A 21691-nucleotide genomic window follows, 5' to 3' on the forward strand; every position below is an offset into this window, starting at 1 on the left:
CCAACTCAAATAGTTTGATGCAAATTTGACACTATTTTTATTAAGAGACCATAAATCATAATTTAAAAGAAGCTAGTATTTTTCAGCATGTCTAGTTTTAAATTACTTCTAAGTTTTCCCTCATTTAAAAAATACATGTATATAGCATGACAGAATTGAAACTAGATGCAAAGTAGAGTACTTTTCATATAGCAACTTGACCCAAAAGTAAAATTTAATCATAAATTGACCATCACCTAATGGTTATTTAAGAAATAAGTTTAAGGGAAAGCTAAGGCCATTACATGCAGTTGAATTTTGTGTTGAATTTGTCTTGATTAAAAATCGCCTTTTAATAAATTCTGAGAAGTTTAAATATATTTTTTAGTCTAAATATATTTAGCGTCAACATTTTATTCTATACAAGTTTAGTCATTACTCAAGGCAACATAATTGGCTGGAAAGATGCCAGTTTTATCTCCTGTTCTTCCTTCCCACCAATCAAACTGTGAACTTGTTTTGGTTGTGACCTTGATTTTCTCTCCGGCTTTGAAAGTCAGGTCACCTGGCTGTTGTCCTTCAAATGAATAAAGTGCTGTCACTTCTACGGAATTGCTTGAAGAGCTACCTGAAGTGAAAGAAATTAAAGAAAAATTACTAAATTGCACATACATTAAGTCCTTGAATAAAATATTCTTAAGTAACAGTAGAAAACAGTAACAAAGATATCAGACAAATTTATCTGAGTGTATCAACTGCAGATGAAAAAGCCCTTGCTTTCCACTGCATTCTTAGTACAGGACATTTGAAATCTAGCCTATCAACATAACCGAGTTCATAAAGTAGCACTCTGTCCAAAATAAAGATCAGCAGTTTTCTTTGTATGATTCATAATGTTCCATGAAGACAGTAGGAACAAAAGTGGTGTGCTGAGCTGAAGAAAGTGCCAGTACACTGAAAGGTTGCTCAACAGAACAACTTTTGGGTTTTGGTTTTGGACTTTGTTCCCTGTGAGTTTCCTGACACAACATCTGAAACTTACAGCAGCAATCTTGCTTTATTATTATTTTTTTTTTAATCAGTACTTGAGATATAAAATAGTAAAATGCAAAATATTCATAGCACATTCCTTCTCTCTTCTCTTTCTTCTCACTGGGCTTACAGTGTCTAGGATTTCAGCGTATCTTGCATGTTGTTTAACTTTGATTTAGTAAAATGTTAAATCTCTTGCATAAACACATCCAAAAGTGAAAAAAAAAACACCTATGAGGTGCAATGGAAGACTAGTTAAGAGGAAATAATTAAGACTTTTATGTAGCTAATTCAGATAATTCAGGAGGTATTGGCTATATGGTCATGGTGGCTGCACATATGTTCAAACAAAGGTTGAAGGTTTCCAGCATTGACTGCATCTCCAAGTCATGTTTGCTGCCGGAATTCTGCTGCAAAAGCAGAAACTCAAGATCCTCTTGGTTTACATATTTCAAGTTCAGATCAAGAAAGGATGTAGAGAGAAGCACCACTACAACTTTTTTTGTCAGTTTGTCCTCAACAAATGATACCCACAGAATTTTTCTTTTAGTTGCTTTTATCAATTCAAATGACAGAAGAAAAATCTTTTTGTGCCCTCCCCAGCCCAAGTACAAACTTCTCTCAAAAAATAACTGAGAAAACAATGACAATGACTAATACATGCATAAAAAGCATAGCTATTTTTTGCAATGTGTCAATATATATGTTCATTCCATCGACTAGTTTCTTTCCTGTCACGACAACAATTTGTAACAATCACTAAAGACTAATACAAATTTTTTTTGGCCATGGGCTAGGAGAATGTTGATTGAAATGAAGTCAAATGCTGTCTTTCTTCATCACACAACCTTTCTCTCTCTGTCTATATTCATAATTTGAAGTCACACATCACTATTTCTTTTGGTGTGAAAATAAAACCAGACAAGAATGCCTGTGTTTATTAGGTCCCTACCTCCACCAGTTACTTCTACCAAAAAAGGCAGCTTTTCTAAACATCCTTTTTACTTTCTCAGTCGAAGAAGAGAAAGTAAAGGCGAAGTATTCAGGAATTCATAATCTTCCACCAAGAATTCAAGCATAATGGAGTCAGGATGATATGATGTGTTCACATGGAAAGTATGGTTTGAAACCAGATATTATGATGGAGGAAATCATAGGGAAAAAACACAAGATGAGGGATCAGTATCTTCTCATGCCCTAGCACCTAAAGAGGTGCTAAAAATCATGATTTATTTGCATGTATAAAGGAAGATGAGTTGTGGTTTAACCTTATGCCACAAACAGGCAGCAGGTATGGCTATAAGTGCCGAGTTACAATGAAGGCCACAAATTCTTATATTACATATTAACTACAAGCGTTTCCCATTGTCTAAATGTCCAAATGGACAATCACTCAAGGAGAATTAGAGTCACTATCTATTTATTACTGCATAATGTTAATACACTTAGAAAACTAAGATAATGGATAGCACAAAAAAAAAAAAAAAAAAAAAAGACTGAGAGTGGCAATAAGGGAAGTTGACAGCAAGAGCCTCTTTTAATTACATTTAGCAGAAGAACTGTCACCATCACTTTAATATGTTGGACTCATAGCGATGATGGAAGTAGTAGTTACCTCCAGGACTAAACTTGAATTAAGACTATCATTCCTCTTATACAAACTATTGAGTATACTGAGATTGGCTCAACAGAAGTATGAAGAAAAATGAAGGGAACCTAGACAGAAAGCACAAAAATATGGAACAAAAGAAGCACGCGTGAAATGTGCTTTGACGTGTAGGAGAGTATTTGATGCACCACAATCATATCTCCAGTTATTGCTTGCTCTATCACATGAACAGGATTGTTTTACACATTTTGCTTCCCACCTGTTGCTCCCTTGCACGTTTATCTTTCCAAACACGCAGAAACCTCAAAGTGCTACAACTGATTATGAACGACAACTTCCAAATACTTGCCCCAACTGATACATGCTATCTATCATTTAAAAGCATTTTAAATCATATTTTAAATTAATGAATTTTAAATTTAAGCATTACCATCAGGTGTTTTACAACATTTCCAACTTATTTCTCCATAGCAGCTATTTCCCTACTATAGTTTAATTTTATTTCTCACCAATATTCTAATCTCTGTGCATTAATTCTATATCCTGGTGGTATAAACCACATAAAATGCATATTTATTGCCTTCAGATTGCAGCATTCCATACCTTATATGGAACATTCTAACAAAGAGGCATCTTGTGGCATCATGAAAACTGCCATATGTATTATAAGGAGGAGAGGTTTCATGTTCTTGTTTCCTCATATCAGTTTTACATAAACTCAGGTGGATATATCTTATACTGTATTATGATAGATGTGATATTCTGCAGATGAGAAAGTGAATTTTTTCAAATTGCACTGTAATAATTTTTTAGAACGTATTGTTAAAATTTAAATAGTTTTAAATGAAATCGTAGTAGATACACATGAAGATTGCTGAATGCATGTATTGGAAGCACATCTGCAGCTCACACAAGATGGTGCTACAGTGCTACATACAGCATATGATACTGAAATCATCGAAATTTATGAGTAAGCATACTGGAATAAAAACAAATTACATTGTGGAAAGTCCTTAATAATGGTATCTGAATACACAGAGCACAGTTCTACAAACACACTGGTCAAAACAGAAATATAGAAATTCTGGTTGGAGACCTACTATTGCAGGAGCCAGCATTCATATGTATTGTCCTAACATACACAGACATGGTATGTTGTCGACGGAAGGAAGACACAGACGCTCAATATGAGTGAACAATGAACTTCAACTTTAATGGATAGCTCAGTCGCCTTTTATCTAGTTTGAACATAATCAACTCATACATATTGCAAAAACTAAGCTCAGGATTGGCTAACATTTCCCGCTCTTTTCAGGTAGTTCCTCCTTCTTTTAGCCACCGTCCCGCCTTAGGGACTGTCCCCATCGCTCAAGGGCATCGTGTCCTTGAGCCTGATTGGCTCTCAGCCAGCTGTGTACGTGCCAGACTCATGTGAGTTGAGTACGGTACTTCACTAGCCCATTGCCTCTTAACTGCCCAACATCCACGTGTCCTATTTCACTTAACCATTCCTCCACAATTCCCCCGTTTTTATTTTGCGCTACAAATACCTTCTCTGTGAGTTGCTCTAGTTTCTTAGTTAGGCAGTTAAAGATTATACGTGCAGCAACTATAATCAATATAATTATAAGTAGAAAGCGAAGTCCCTCTTTAACTAACAAAACCCATCCACCCATGTTCCCAAAAACAGATTTAAGCCAACCTTCAAACCAACTATCTTGTACTACAATTTTTTGCATATGATCCCTTAACCATTTCAACTGGTCGTGAATTGACTAACCATGGTCGGAAAGATAAAAGCAACACATTCCTTCTACATCTTCACACCCATGTCCCTGAGCCAGCAGTAAGAAATCAATAGCGGCCCTTTTTTGCAATACAGCATGTCTTAGACTCTCCATATATTGTGACATTTCAGAAAGAACTTGTGTTGTTACATTTGATTGTTTAACAGCCCAACAAGCAAGCTTATTAATGTTAGTCAAAGCGTGTGCAGTTCCCACACCAGGCACCAAAGAAGCAAAGAATCTTTCTGCTGGACCCCACAATTCTACATCATCATTACAGTCAGAACCCAAAGTTTTTAGTTCTCGTTTAATTCTTCTGCTCCTTGTCGAGTTCTGCCACGAGTGTAAATCTGGAGTGAAAAGTGTGAGTCGCCCTAGGTAACACGGTCCTCCAAAAGCATTGGCTGGTACTCCTTGCCATGCACGGTCTCCACAGATCAAAAACATGCCAGAGAGAAGCAGCACAGCCGCCGCTGCTTCCATGGTTACGTCAGACAGGCTGCAGGGTCCTGATGTCCGTCCCTCTGCTCTGTGCCGACTCGCCACACGGTGAACTCCAAGCGCAGCGCTGCTCGTGGCGGTGACTGAGGGGGGTGGGGAGGCTCCCATTGCCCCGTAGCCCCAAGGCAGCGTTATCATTCTCTCTGAAGGCGGCAGTGGGCAATGCCCAGCTCCAGCACTTCCCGGCAATCCCAGTCGCTCTGTAGCGGCAACAGCGACTCTCTGCTCAGCCTGATGTGTAGCTAAAGCGCTAGTGACTCTTCTCCAAGGCTTCAATAAATTTTTTAGCAGACTTAATATCATTAATAACATCACCAAACAATTTATCTCCAAATTTACGCCACTCTGTTTGTTCAAAAAACTGTATCAGGATTTGTAAAACAACCCTGCGCTACTGCATATGCTAATAACCCTGGCAAATCTTTTTCTACAATCTATATCTAAAATACTCCGCTTTTCTAAAAAGCATCTGAGCAAATTATACGCCGCTTGTTTTTCATACCTTTATATATACAGTTACAGCCTTTCCAAAGACCTCGGCAGCGCTTTTCCGGCGGGACCCTTTATAGGCTCATCCCGAGTGCGGGGACTCCCTTCCACCTTCTGAGCTGCGGGTGCGGGGACTCCTGTCCCTTTCACCTTTCAGACCTTGGCGACGCGTGACCGTCGGGATCCTCTCCCGGGTGCGGGGACTCCACGTCCCTTTCACCTTCCCGACGCGGGTGCGGGGATTCTTGTCCCTTCCACCTCCTGGGCTGCGTTGCAGGACCAGTTCCTCCCTTATTCCGTCAAACACGTGGCCCAGGATCACTGCCAGCAGTGTCCAAATCCCGTTCAGACTGGTCCCTGTTCGGGCGCCAATTTGTTGTCGACGGAAGGAAGACACAGACGCTCAATATGAGTGAACAATGAACTTCAACTTTAATGGATAGCTCAGTCGCCTTTTATCTAGTTTGAACATAATCAACTCATACATATTGCAAAAACTAAGCTCAGGATTGGCTAACATTTCCCGCTCTTTTCAGGTAGTTCCTCCTTCTTTTAGCCACCATCCCGCCTTAGGGACTGTCCCCATCGCTCAAGGGCATCGTGTCCTTGAGCCTGATTGGCTCTCAGCCAGCTGTGTACGTGCCAGACTCATGTGAGTTGAGTACGGTACTTCACTAGCCCATTGCCTCTTAACTGCCCAACATCCACGTGTCCTATTTCACTTAACCATTCCTCCACAATTCCCCCGTTTTTATTTTGCGCTACAAATACCTTCTCTGTGAGTTGCTCTAGTTTCTTAGTTAGGCAGTTAAAGATTATACGTGCAGCAACTATAATCAATATAATTATAAGTAGAAAGCGAAGTCCCTCTTTAACTAACAAAACCCATCCACCCATGTTCCCAAAAACAGATTTAAGCCAACCTTCAAACCAACTATCTTGTACTACAATTTTTTGCATATGATCCCTTAACCATTTCAACTGGTCGTGAATTGACTAACCATGGTCGGAAAGATAAAAGCAACACATTCCTTCTACATCTTCACACCCATGTCCCTGAGCCAGCAGTAAGAAATCAATAGCGGCCCTTTTTTGCAATACAGCATGTCTTAGACTCTCCATATATTGTGACATTTCAGAAAGAACTTGTGTTGTTACATTTGATTGTTTAACAGCCCAACAAGCAAGCTTATTAATGTTAGTCAAAGCGTGTGCAGTTCCCACACCAGGCACCAAAGAAGCAAAGAATCTTTCTGCTGGACCCCACAATTCTACATCATCATTACAGTCAGAACCCAAAGTTTTTAGTTCTCGTTTAATTCTTCTGCTCCTTGTCGAGTTCTGCCACGAGTGTAAATCTGGAGTGAAAAGTGTGAGTCGCCCTAGGTAACACGGTCCTCCAAAAGCATTGGCTGGTACTCCTTGCCATGCACGGTCTCCACAGATCAAAAACATGCCAGAGAGAAGCAGCACAGCCGCCGCTGCTTCCATGGTTACGTCAGACAGGCTGCAGGGTCCTGATGTCCGTCCCTCTGCTCTGTGCCGACTCGCCACACGGTGAACTCCAAGCGCAGCGCTGCTCGTGGCGGTGACTGAGGGGGGTGGGGAGGCTCCCATTGCCCCGTAGCCCCAAGGCAGCGTTATCATTCTCTCTGAAGGCGGCAGTGGGCAATGCCCAGCTCCAGCACTTCCCGGCAATCCCAGTCGCTCTGTAGCGGCAACAGCGACTCTCTGCTCAGCCTGATGTGTAGCTAAAGCGCTAGTGACTCTTCTCCAAGGCTTCAATAAATTTTTTAGCAGACTTAATATCATTAATAACATCACCAAACAATTTATCTCCAAATTTACGCCACTCTGTTTGTTCAAAAAACTGTATCAGGATTTGTAAAACAACCCTGCGCTACTGCATATGCTAATAACCCTGGCAAATCTTTTTCTACAATCTATATCTAAAATACTCCGCTTTTCTAAAAAGCATCTGAGCAAATTATACGCCGCTTGTTTTTCATACCTTTATATATACAGTTACAGCCTTTCCAAAGACCTCGGCAGCGCTTTTCCGGCGGGACCCTTTATAGGCTCATCCCGAGTGCGGGGACTCCCTTCCACCTTCTGAGCTGCGGGTGCGGGGACTCCTGTCCCTTTCACCTTTCAGACCTTGGCGACGCGTGACCGTCGGGATCCTCTCCCGGGTGCGGGGACTCCACGTCCCTTTCACCTTCCCGACGCGGGTGCGGGGATTCTTGTCCCTTCCACCTCCTGGGCTGCGTTGCAGGACCAGTTCCTCCCTTATTCCGTCAAACACGTGGCCCAGGATCACTGCCAGCAGTGTCCAAATCCCGTTCAGACTGGTCCCTGTTCGGGCGCCAATTTGTTGTCGACGGAAGGAAGACACAGACGCTCAATATGAGTGAACAATGAACTTCAACTTTAATGGATAGCTCAGTCGCCTTTTATCTAGTTTGAACATAATCAACTCATACATATTGCAAAAACTAAGCTCAGGATTGGCTAACATTTCCCGCTCTTTTCAGGTAGTTCCTCCTTCTTTTAGCCACCATCCCGCCTTAGGGACTGTCCCCATCGCTCAAGGGCATCGTGTCCTTGAGCCTGATTGGCTCTCAGCCAGCTGTGTACGTGCCAGACTCATGTGAGTTGAGTACGGTACTTCACTAGCCCATTGCCTCTTAACTGCCCAACATCCACGTGTCCTATTTCACTTAACCATTCCTCCACAATGGTACATACAATATCATTTTCATTCATCTTTATATTCTATAATCACAGAATCACAGAATTTCTAGAATGACACAAACTTTTTGCTAAGGACTTCTGACCACTGGTGTGGATTAAGGACTTGAGACAGTAGGTTCACTCTAGTTTATACCTCATCATGTGTACTCTGCAGTACCAGCCCCACAGCAAATGAGAGAGAAAACTATCCTAAATTACAGTACACTTAGGGCAGAATGAAAGTGTTCTCAAGAAAATTGTTATAGGAAAGGTATACTTGCTACATTTACACTAATTAGTTAAAGAAGCCCTATAACTCAGCTGTCACCTCAGTCAAGTCAACTGATCAAGGGTACTGATGACTGAGATTGTAATCACATTATTGATTGTTCATCTATTATGCACATTTCCCTAAATCTCTGCTTTGAAAAATGGGCTGTGGGTCTGGTTTCTTTTGAAGTTGAAAGGTTGTAAAATTGTTTCCATTGCCATGCAACATAATGTATGAAAATACAATAGTCTAGCTAGGTTTATTTTTCCTTGAAACTGAAGAGCCTGTCTACCTTACTCAAAGTTCTTGTACAACCTTTAAAGCATATGTCTTAAGTTTTTGTCACTTACAAATCAATCTGAATGAGTAGTATGTTCAATGTACTAAATTCTATTTTCTCTATATTTTGTAAAGAAATAGGGAGAAATGACTGGAACTGCCACACAAAATGGTAGAGTTAGATGAATCTCCAGCATTAGACATGACAGAAGTTGTATACTACTGACATAAAAGCTCCACCAAAAAGTATCAGCTTACTGAAAAGCTCCAACAGAATTCTCATTGGTTAGATGGAGACCTAGAAAACTAAGCAACCACATGAACCCTGTTTGTGCAGCAGAAGTAACAGAAAATCAACAAACAGACAAAACGATGGAAAACAATTAAGGGATTGAGATGGATACAAACATCTATGCTTTGAAAAACAAATATATCAAGTATCACAAAGTTTTATTATCACTAGTATATAGTGTTAACAGGGACTGAAAGCCTCAGTTACTGCTCATGAGTTTAGGATGAGTGCTGTATCTAACAGTGAACAGACAGAAATGTTAGTTGTTTACCTGTCATAGGACACTGCACTTTTGTTTGGAAAGGATTAGTATTGAGTTTAAAGTTCAAGAAGAAACGTAAAATAGGCTGAAGAACTAGGTTGCTTGGTCCTGCAACTGGTGCCAGCAGCAGTGAAGAGTTTATAATAAGGTTTTAATGGCCAACTTTAGCAAACGGTTTGGACAAAACCACCAGCAAAGATACAATTGTACGTATGAATACTACATGTATGCATAGATTAAATACACTAAACTGTCTGAAGCATGTTTACACCAAACTACCACGTTAAAAAAGAAGACTATTGTCAGTTCCCAACAGGACATGTTAAAGAGGAACACAAGCATTTGCTCAATGGAACAGTAACAGATAATCCTCAAGAAGACTTTTGAAACTAAGTCACTTTAATAAGTATAAAAGCAGCATGAAAATTTGCAGTTGTGGGGAGAGAGTCTGGACTGGAAACAGCAGTAGTCAAAACCCGACTTGATACCACTACAAGTTACCCTGCTGGAATCGCCTATGCCCAGGCCAGGCAGAGCAACCTCCCCACCAGGCACTGTGACCAATCTGCACCTATTTACAGGAGTGACAACATGGGGTGTAAGTAGTAAAGACATCTCTTCATGCACATGTGGCTTTGTGGTGGGGCTTTCTTGCCAGCTTATGGATCATTGGGTTGTGAGAGCACACAGAGCTGGAGTACCCACATCTCCAACAAGAGGTGTGTGCAAGTAGAACAACATGCACTGCCAGAATAGATGGTGTGTGTTTGTGTTCGCAGCTTACACTGCCTGTGAGGCTGGATGTGCATGAATGGAAAACTGCACATTTGATATGCATGCATGCCTGTAAGTGCCATTACAATTACACGTAACATGAAGTGTATGCATGCCTATAAGTGCAATTAAAAATGTGGAGGATTAGTTATAAAGAGCACTCAGAAAGTTGAGGTGTTTATTAACATTTTGCAGTTACCTAATATTTTGGTTTACTTGCTGTAACACTGATATTGATCACATACTACCAGCACATTATCTGTAACTAGCGAATTAACAAACCACTTTGATCCTGGTTAGGTTTCAGCTAAGTGAACTAAGCAGTATTTCTCTGTAACAATTCTTGCACAAGTGTCCACTCTCACAGTGAAAATTAGTGTTCAAACTACTCATGTCCATTGGTGAGTTTTAATTAATAATTTTTATTAAAGAGCTTAATTAACTGCTCATCTGGTACGAGGACAAGTATGCACTGTGGTGATAATGCTAGGCTGAGAACAGAAATTCCAAATGCAATGCTAAAACCACTAGCAGCCCCACAAGAAGCTAGGATGGTTACTCTTTCTTCAGAAGTAAATCAGTTTACCCTAGGTCTGAGAGGGAGACTGAGCTACTGCTAACGTTAAGATTGGGATCAGCGTTCAGTAAAGTAAGGGGAAAAAAGAAAGATTAATTGGTGGACAAGCAATATCAAGAATGAGATGAGGCATTATATTTCTGGATTTGATGTGCTTACAATGAATAGAGATAGATCTGGATCGTTGCAAGACAAGCAAAGGATAGAGTAATACCAGCAAATTAATTACGGTTCATTCTGAATTAAATATGAGTTACTACATTACAGTCAAAACTTTAAAGGTGGAATTAGAATTTGATTACAGGATCCAGTTAGCAACAGTTCCTATTTCCACATGTACCAATGAATGTGCACAGTTAACTAGATTATGGTTTATAAAAGCCCAAAAAAATAATGATCAGCCAAATCCTAAAGTAAATGTAGAGTTTGATCAAGTGAAATTAAAACAATACATTTTGAACTTGTCTAGTTGAAAGCGTGCTGCTGTGTTGCCCTGCAAGGAGAAACAACGTGAAGGTGGTGGTAGGGGAGTTGGGTTTGTTTGTTTTAGCTTTTGAAACTGCAGCAAGAAAAACTTGATAAAATAAGTAAAATAACATGCTGGAGACTCTTTAGTTCTTACTGTTTCTGTGGAACTACTAGTACGTGGTACTTTGTTCCATTCTTATAGTTGTGGTATGGGTGCCCGACAGAGCTCAAGAAGCATTTGGACAATTCTCTCAGACATATGGCTTGGTTTTTGGGTGGTCCTGTGCAGAGCTAGGAGTTGGACTTGAAGATACTTGTGAGTCAATTCCAACTTGAGATATTCTTTAATTCATTGTTAACAGGGGTTTAAATAGGTTCATTTCTTATAGTGATGACTGCTGCTGCTGCTCCTTCATATTCTGATATGGCATACTAAGCTATATTCTGAATACAATTTGGGTAGGAACTGCAAGGATTGAAGAGATGCATTTTCTACTGGATCCAGCACATTGTTTTAGTGGAACACAGGGTGTGTGCAAAGAAATATCCTGTAGTAAATTCTGAGGATGTCAGGGTCACTGCTGATGACAAGAACACCTTTTGAATTAGGGTTAGAACTCAGGACAAACAACCAAAGACCTAAAATTTTTACTTAAGGAATGCAGCAGTGCTGGGCTATGATTAGGTTTGAATGTAGGCAGAGAAATGGCTTAAGCTTGAATAGTAGGCAAACCACTAAATTCAATCTGTAAAATTCACAAGAACAAGATGAAAGCTGGGTCTGACAGAGAGATCTTACAGTTCTGTTTGAACTACAAGACACACTTAACTTAAAAAAGAACTTAAGCAGTCAAAGAGACAGGGCAATACATTAACTTTCAAGTAAGAACCAAATTTAGGTGAGAGTAAAGGAATATTGAATTTGCAAAGGTCAGAGAAGAATGTTCCAACAACGGAATTGTAACAGGACAAAAAGCAGGAATGGAAAGAAAAGGCTGCAGCTGAAACAGTATCCAGAGAACAATACGTAGGACTCACATTGCTTAGAAGATGAGAATTTCTAAAAACAAAAAAATTCAACTTGAAAATCACACATGCTCTATAGTGATCAGCAACAGGCAGTTTCATATCCTATTTCATCATTTTTAGCTTGAATTAATAATTAGTTAATGAAGGAGTAGCAGAATAAAGCAAAGAGAGACAGATCTTGAACAAAGGTAGTTATGAGGAGTTTGCAGAAAATTGTTTCTAGTAAATGAAAAAGGACAAAAGGTAGCTGGCTGGGAAATCCTAACCAAAAATGAAGGGGTGTTCTCAGTGACACACAATAACTGTAGACATAAAGGCAGTTATAGACTTAGCCAAGCAATAGAATTTAGGGAGCATGAATGTTACAAGGAAAGCATATGATCACCATCTATCAGGTTAAGGGAGGAGAGAATACAATATCTAATACATGATTACAAAGAGGTCACCAGAGACTTGGAACTACCAGTTATATTTATATCAGTGAATGGAGCTGTACCAAGGCCAAATGTCAGAGTATGGCCCTGTTCACGTTATTGCACTGTTTTGAAACCAAGGTAGCTTCATTCAGATCGCCTACTGGGGACAGCTACTGGCACATGTAACTTCCAAAACTAGTAAGGAATCATTTGACATCCACTGCCTTTCCCAGATCAAAATCATGCCAGGGACCTGCTGAAAATTCAGTAGAAAAAGTGATAAATTCTCAGTACTCAAGTACATTTCTTTACAACGTTTAATTTAGAAGCATAGCTGGAGCCTATGGTTTCAGCTGTGTGCAAGAGATACTGCTTTAAAGAGGGTTAAACACAATACTAAGGAACTGCAAACGGAAACATAAAAGAAGATAACAATATAGTTAACTATAGGCTTTATTAGATGAAAGACAACCTGTATATAGATGAGATCAGGAACATGGAACTAAATGAAGCACATTCTCTGAGACTTTGGTTAGTGTGTTGGCAGACATTAAACCAATTTTCTGGCCACTCTTTTTGCCCCCATTAGCCATTTGGAGAGGCTATTTCAGAGTCCTGCTCCCCTAGTGGCTAAGACAACTTTCTTAATGTCCATTTTTAATGATCATTTAATGACCTTTCTTAATGTCCAAGTAGTGTCCTAATTCACTACTAGTTTACATCTGCATTTTTTTTTGTTGTTGTTTGTTTATCAACATTAGCCTTTGGTTGAAACCTTCCTTTCTTGGCATTTACCTTCCTTATGCTTTTACAGTCAATCATTTTTCAAATCTTCAGGCTATTGCATTAGAAATAACTTAGTTACCTCGTATCAGTGACTTCTTGCTCCAGTCACCATACTTACTCTTCTCTGCACCTGTTCAATTTTCCCTAATTCTCCTTCAAAATGTAGAAACAGAACATTACCATTCCATATAAGGTGAATTCCAAATGTAAGCGTCATCACCCTAACTCCACAGAAAGATGCCCATAGGTAACTGACTGTTACACCAGTAAGAACAGAGCTCTTTATGCAGAAGAGTGACAGAACTTAATGAACAGAGAGTACATTCTGCATAGACCATGGATTTATTTTTGAATGCGAAAGGATAAAAAAAAAAAAAAAAAGTGAGATGAATCAGCACAGAGGACTGTCACAACAGATCTTTTGATGAGGAGATAAAGTCATGAATGAAGAAATCAGCAGACAAAGAAAAAAATGAAGGGGATGGACAGCAGAGAACACTGGAGAAACTGGAAGCCACGGAAAGCTGAGATAGAAGAACGAGAGAAGTATTAGTGACACAGCAGCGAACCAAGGCTGCAGAATAAATGATAGACAACACAAAGCTAATGGATCAAGACCTCTAAGATCATCTGGTCCAACCCTTAACCCCATACTGACAAGTCCACTACTAGACTATGTTACTAAGTTCTACATCTACATGTTTCTTTAAAGACCTCCTTGGATGGTGACTCAACCCCTGGGCAGCCTGTTCCAATGCCACACAACTTTCAGGAAAGAAATTTATCCTAATATCCAGCCTAATGTATACAGAAGAATGATAATGAAGTTACATGTCTAACAATGAAGACTAAGAGAAATCAAAAGAAATCAGATTGAAGAAACTTCAATGTTGAGAGCTATAGATTTTGAATGTGAATTGATGTATTCCACACCCTAGAACCAGAGTCATATAAAATAATACAATTTTGAACACAGAAATGTTCCTCATTAGTTTGACATCATTAATCTAGGAAAGCCATCAGTTCCGTAAACTGTTTTAATATTAGCAGGTTTTGAAAAAAAGAGCAGTCTCTGTATACAGTAATGAAATCTATTCCAAGGTTACAGAACAGACAAAAAAGAAGCCAGCAAACGGAAGATTAACCATAGAAAGGAAAGATATCTTTGCAATTAGGGCCTTTATCTCTTCCCTGACCTCAAGAAGAAATACCAGCACATGTATTAAATAGGGCAGCTATTTCAAAGAGTAAGGAAACAGGCCTAAAACATACCTGATATTACATTAGAAGGCAGCATTAACCAGGTTGAAGTCAAAGCACTAAATTATGTGCTAGATCACCAATATGGACAGAGTAGTTGGACTGCCTGCTGTCTGATATAATGCTCTTTTCTCTGAAGAGTTATAAAGCTGAAAATGTCTCAGTGGTAAGGCACCTTTTTCAAGAACATGAGGAAAATCTGAGGCTTTGGTTATATATGATCAGGCATACTCAGAAATATCTACCTTTTACTAGATCTAAACTTACCCTCTCTGTTGCCATTATATTTGAGTCCTGAACTATCATGTAAAACAGCACCTATAAAAATAATCTATGAACACAAAGTTATGCCCTGCAGCGATTTGAATTCTTAGGTGAATTGTGTCAGAGGTAGTCCAAGAAACAGTGTAAAGGGTGCACGTGTAACAAAGAGGCAAGGCTTTGCTGGATTTTGAGGGAACCGTTATTTATTCCTACATACCGGTTTCCTGCAAGCTGTTCAGTCCTCTAGTTTTATGTACCACATAACCTACCTCACTACTAAATTTTTAAAAATTCGAGATATGTGGACTAGCAGTGGTTTTGACCATAAAAAAAACTAGATATTCTAAATGGCAATGTTAGAAAAGTTCAATTGTCTCAAAGAACACATGTATGCCTCTAAATATGTCTCCCTAGAAACAAAACAATGGAAACTATTTAATTTATGTTATGACAACAATAAAAAATGCATAGAATACTTCTGAAAACGCAGAAGATACTCTGGAATGTATAAAAACAAAGTTATAGAAGTATGTAGTCTTATGTTTATTACTAACTATGAGCACACACAAAACAAAGGAAAGTCCTTTGTTACAACTACATTTTCCAGTCAAGAGTTTAAGAAACAATCAAAATTATGAAAACTAGAACAGAAAACAGTATTATTTTATGGAAGTAGAGAATGTATGGTTTGCTTGTGATGTGACTATCATTTTGAGTATTCCCTCAAAAAAAAAAAAAAAAAAAGTAATCTTGCATATACTCTATGACTAATTTAATAAAAAAACAAAAACAACAACAACAAAAAAGAACACTCACTTGGCTGCTGGAATGTAAACAAAAATGTATTTTCACAGCGAGGTTATAGAATATTGAAAAAGCACTGCCTCAAAAATATCTATTTATGATCATATGCAATAATAAAAACCTAACTGATACTGTTTCTTACTTCACATGACTTCTGGCAAAGCGGCATCTTGGAGATTAAGAACTTCTGAGGTTTAATTGACTGTATGTGTATACTTCATCATGTTTTATGGATGTAGAAGTTTAATGCAGATAATGGCCCACTCTTTGATGTTTTTAAGTCCAAGGCTTTGCTATTCATAACAGCTATTGTTTAGGTAATATCAACTTTGGCCCAAACCCACGTAGGTGATGTTGAGTTCACAGATATGCTGCCCAAAATTTAAGTCAGCTTCCTGCATTATCTAGGTTACAACATCACGATGAAAAGAAACAAAATACCTTATAACATTAAAGCTCACTACCGGGTTTTTATTGGGCAATGTCCATTTTATGGTTTTATCACCATGCATAGTGAAAGATAGGCATCCTTAGAATGTGACAATTCCTCTGTTTTTAAAGACAAGATGGAGTTGAAGTAAGGAATATGTGAAAAGGGGTAAAAGAATATGCAATACAAATTGTTGAGCAGAGAAGAAGCAAGACAAAATGAAAGATCAGGCGATGGTGGTACAAACAAGAGTAAAGCAAAAGCATATTTTGCTATGTTACACACTAGAACTTTCTGAAGAAATTAACTTTTCAGGCCCTGTATGGCAATAAAGTATTCCAGGTGTTAATGCCTACTTACAAAAAAGCCTGTGTAAAACTCTCATTCACACAGAAAAACAGCAGCTCAACTGTATCCTAAATACTAAGTTATGAAAGTAATTCTTTCAGTTCTTGAAACACACCAGAACACTGATCAGTTCCTTTTTCAACCTACTGCAATTCTTTTTCCATGTTCTTATACCACCTCTCTCAGCCTTTAACATGAGAAGAAAGGGTTTTAAGCTGAGCCTCTAGAGCAGAGCAGACATACAGATACTTAAAAATTTCAGTTTAGTTGTTTCTGAAGAAATTCTGAACCATTTGTTTGGGAAATGGATCTGAGCTAAATGTTCCATGTCAGGAATCTTACAACTGAACTCTCAAATGTCTTATAGATATTAAACTGCTAATTTTCTTAAAAGCACTTTTTATTTATTTTGAAATGTGGAGTCACCTCAAAAACCCTCAGCATGTACAAAACAACAATCAGGTCTCACTGAACAGATGGTTGAGAAGGTCTAAGACATTTTATATCTACAGGTACTAAGCTGCTATAATCAGATATAAGCATAGGTCTTTCTGTGCAGATACTTGAAGTATGTCATATGCCATCATTGATCCAATTAATCCCTAATAATGCTCATCTGATCAAAGGTCAGGAGACATGATATTCAGCAAATCATTCTCAGAACAAATATTCCCTTGCCTTAGCTGTTCTTTTTACTTAAAGGAGACCGTAGCTTGAGGTAACAAAAATACTTGTCTTTCTCTACTTTTTGATAAAAATCTTCTTGTACCCAAAAGGTTGCAGCCCAGAAGTACCCTGGGCTGCATCAACACGGGCATGACCAACAGGTTGAGGGAGGTGATTGTCTCCCTCTAACTCTGCCCTCGTGAGGCCCTCACTTTGGGTATGCAGGTCTGGGCCCCCAACACAAGAAGGACGTGGACCTGTTAGAGCAGGCTGGGAGTGTTCAGCCTGGAGAAGAGAAGGCTCTGGGACGACCTCATTGCAGACTTTCAGTACCTAAAGGGGGCTTACAAAAAGAGATGGAGGATGATTTTTTTTTTTTTTTTTTTTTTTTTTACATGGGCAGACAGTGTCAGGAGGACAAAGGGAATGGTTTAAATATTAGGAAATATGTAGGAAATGTAGGTTATATGCTCAGAGGAAATTCTTCACACAGAGGGTAGTAAGGCACTGGAACAGGTTGGCTAGAGAAGGTGGGGATTTTTTGTTTTAAGAGCAGCTGTATATTTAAGTGTATATTTAATGCAATTTCATGAAATTTTTTCAAGGTAGCTTGGATAATATCAAGAAAGTTGTGTATCATTCCAGGAATTACACTCTCTAGTAAGTCTCAGTACTAAATGCACACCCCAGTCTTGGAAAAGCAAGTAAAACCAAGTGTTGAGCCCTCTCCTACTTTCATGGGACTTGTCTGAGCAAACCCTATTTTCTGAATTACTTGCAGAATTAGATACTGCATAGTAGTTCAAGTAGGTACTTCATCCAGGTTTTCAGTGCTCTTTCTGGTTACAAAGCTTTCAGGTTGATTTTGGGAATAACCCATGTTCTACATTAACAAAGAAAATGGTGACTGGAAAAATTCATCCAGGTTTAATATTAGATGTTAAAGAGAGCACAAAGCAATGCTAGGCACAGATGTAGCCTGCAAGGTGTACTATACACAGAGATGCTACAGAGACTGAACAGATGGAAGTTCAGCAACAGATGAAAAAAATAAATGGAGATTACACATGTCTTTATGTGTATATGTACATATATAAAAATGTATTTATACATTTCACACACACACAAAACAGAATGAGGCTCAAGTATTTTTGAATTTTTCCACATATGCTGGAAACAGACCACTTTAAAGAAGCTTTCATGCCAACAGCTTGCATCACACCTCAGACAAAACCAATGGTTTTATTGGTAGTTGAAGCAGACCTGACTATATTTAAATTTTAAGTTACTGTGCAAATTAAGCTCATTCAATAGGAACACATTTCACTGTTTTTGAGTTTTGAGTTCCATGAGGAACATGCTGGCTCATCATCTTCATCTGCTGATGGAACGCTTTCTATCTTTGTTTCAGCACACTCAGCTTTTGCATTAAAGAGTGCCTTTTTTGTCAAGCATCTGTGGATGTATTTGATATTTAGGATATAAAAAAACACCTCCTGCTTGTAAGAGTCAATTCCATAACAGTACTTTTGCTGATTACTTTTAAGATTTTTTTTCTGCCTTTTCAAGAAACATTTAAATTTTCATTCAAACTGAAATGGTCAAATAAACTGTATCAATGTCAAGGGTTTTATTATGCTCAAGATAACATTAATGCAAATAAAGGTTTGGATGAAGTCAGGCTGGAAAATATGAGATGCAATGCAAAGCATAGCATTCATATTCTGAAAAATACAGTACAGTAAAGAGAACTGAACAATGTTTTATTCAGGTCAGCTTGACTGTTTAGGAATGATTTTCAGATCTTTTATCATGTTTACAAGATGTTCCACATTTCCACTACACATGCTGAGTTAACATCTCAACCTGAGTACAATGTCTCTTTATTTTGGTTCTTAAATCTCTACTGTCAGATTCAGAAGTTCTGCTACTGTGTTACTGAAACATGCACTGGTTTACCTAATAGCAAGTTTAGCTTTTACCTTACTCTGAAAAACAATTTACAGCTTGAAAACAAACAAAACCAACAGCAAGCCCAATCTCATTCTAGGTAATTTCCACACAGAATCTACGCTAACATTTTGTAAATATTGACCAATTAATTTTTATTTTTTTTCCAGCCTGGCATAGACAAAAACTTCTCTGGACTGTTTAGAAAAAAAGTTAATGAGAAAAAGAGATCTTATATGGAAACATAGAAAATAATATTATTGTACAAGGCATTGTTTGAAGTCCTGTTGACAATTCCCATCACCAATGTTCAAAACTGGATGAGGAACACGATGACGAAGGATAGAAAGCTTGTTTCCAAGGGAGAAAAATAAATAGCTTTAAAGAATAAAACTCAGATGAAAGAATCTGAGAATCTGAGATGAAAGAATCTATTAGCAAAAGAATAAAACAGAAAAGATACTTTAGCTAAAGAGCAGGAAAGAATGGGACAAAACTGATTTAATCTTTCCACAAATAAATTTAGACGAAAAGCACAAAAAGATTTCAAGTCATTAGTAAAGAAAGATTCACAAACTGCTTTCCGTAGAGAAAGCCAGTGAATATCTAACTATTTTAATGTGAAGTCTACCACTTTCATAACAACAATATGCAGATATCTACAACGTTCAGAAACCCCTTCTTCAGTTTAGTTGGGTCAACGGGTTTAGGAGCTGCTGAAATCTATGCTAGGGCTTATTCTTGACCCAACAAGTATGTTCTCATTACTATTATGTTATTCTACTACCATTCAGGTAAGAAGCTTCTTGAAATTATCTCTTTTTTGTAAAAGTGAGAAGTATTTTTTTAAATCATTCATAGAACAGTTATTTGCCATTCTAAGTTAGTCTATATTGGTGTTTGATTTAATTTTGCAAGGCCTTCTGTTTCCTTTTCAGGAACTGAGTATTTTTCCCAAAACACCTTCTTTGTTCAATCTGACTGATCAACATGATGCAATGCTGAAATAGCACAGCAAAGGTAGATGCAAGACCCCAGGTCCCTTGGATGGTCCTTCTAGGATAGTGAACATCACTTTTGGGGGAAATACTATTCTTGCCCTATTCATTTTGCTGCTTGTGGAAAAGTATGAAGTGCTTTTTTGAATCACAGGAAATCCTAATTAATTCCCAAAGAAATTATTCCCAGTATTTATTACCAGAGCCTTCCTTTAACACTAGTGTGAATTTGATGTTCAGTATCCTTCCAGGAAATAGTATGTAGCATTTCCTCCCATGTCTTACTGGCCTCCCATCAGATGGGAACTGTGTGGTAGACAGGATGTTCTCAAAAATGCAGTCTTCAGACGTAGAAAAAATTTCTAGTTCTTGCTATCAAGATAGATTAAAAGCTTCATCCTATCCACCCAAGAACAACTATAAAATGATTTGCATCTCTTAGATGAGTATCAGCCTTTATCACAAGTCAATCAAACACTGTGCAATATCCTACAGTCTGGATAGAAATCTTGCATACCTATCACTTCCTACAGGTACTTAAGTCCTGCTTGGCTTCCATTAGTATTAATGGAGCAGAAATTCCCATAATCCCAGTGGCTTTTTTTTTTTAATAGATAAATAGATAGGAAAGCAATCTGAATTTGTCTTTGTCCTACTACTACAGCAGAACAAAAATACTATTTAATGCTCTGAAATAAATTTTTAAGCATATATTTCATAAATATGCTAAAACATCAAGCTGTGGGCTTTAAAAGGGCCTCAGACAAAGGCTTTAGCTGACACTAACATGCATGTTCACATGAACAACTTCAAATTTTAACTACTGTGAATAAGAATTATCTTTATGCTGCTTAAAAAGAAGCATATACCACACTATCATTTTCCTACAAATTGGCTCTAACTTCCTAATTTTTATTCCAAGCCATTAAAAAAATCCAAGAAAACAACAACAACAAAAAAAAACACTGCACTTCACTTAGGTCATATTTAGCATGACACTTCTCCACCAACACATGCACATACCAGGAAGACCCCAATATCATCCTAACACATTTGACCTCAATTTCTCATGCCTCATGCTTTGTTGTATTTTGAGTTAGCTGATTATACGCAGCAAGTTATTTCAGTATGACCAGAAGAATTCCTGCATGCTATGTTTTCCTCTCAGCTTGCCACAACATAAGCCATAGGCAGCTTGATTATCTGATTTATAACATTCACAAGAGTAATAGTATGATCCTAGAAAAGTGATTCAGAGATAAAAATAGTCTCAAAAATAATTTCCTGGGATTTCCTGGGTTTGGTTAGTATTAAGAAAGAGCTCATAATAGCAAGAAAGTTAATACCGTGGGGACCACCAGATGGATGTTTTATTATTCCAGTAACTAAATACAAACATGTCAGAAGCCTTGTTATTAAAAAAAAAAAAAAAAAGAAAAGAAAAAAAAAAAAGAGAGAAACAAAACAAAACCCACAAAAATAGACCAAACTCAGCTAAAACTCAAAAGATCAAAAGAAAAGAAAAGTTACTTTAGGTACTTTACAGGGGGTTAAGCATTCATGACATTGTCTATCAACTAACTTAGTAAACATGAAAAAACTTAGACTTCATATATCACACTCCATAACTTTTATTTTTTTCAAAAACAAATACGCATTAGTCTAACCTTCCTATTCATTTTAGGGT

General features: G+C 38.0%; 1 protein-coding gene across 1 annotated transcript in view; it reads right to left on the reverse strand.

The window, feature by feature from the left end:
• Nucleotides 1-407: 407 nt before the first annotated feature.
• The window catches only part of SH3YL1 (SH3 and SYLF domain containing 1), a gene marked incomplete at both ends in the record, with an annotated part of 37748 nt that continues 16464 nt past the window's right edge, over nucleotides 408-21691 (reverse strand). The window contains one exon of the mRNA XM_084284466.1: nucleotides 408-607. Within this exon, the coding sequence (XP_084140592.1) occupies nucleotides 408-607 (200 nt within the window). The remainder of the gene's footprint in view (nucleotides 608-21691) is intronic.

This window comes from Netta rufina, assembly GCF_964035555.1.
Source record: "Netta rufina genome assembly, chromosome: 3".
Classification (NCBI taxonomy): Eukaryota; Metazoa; Chordata; class Aves; order Anseriformes; family Anatidae; genus Netta; species Netta rufina.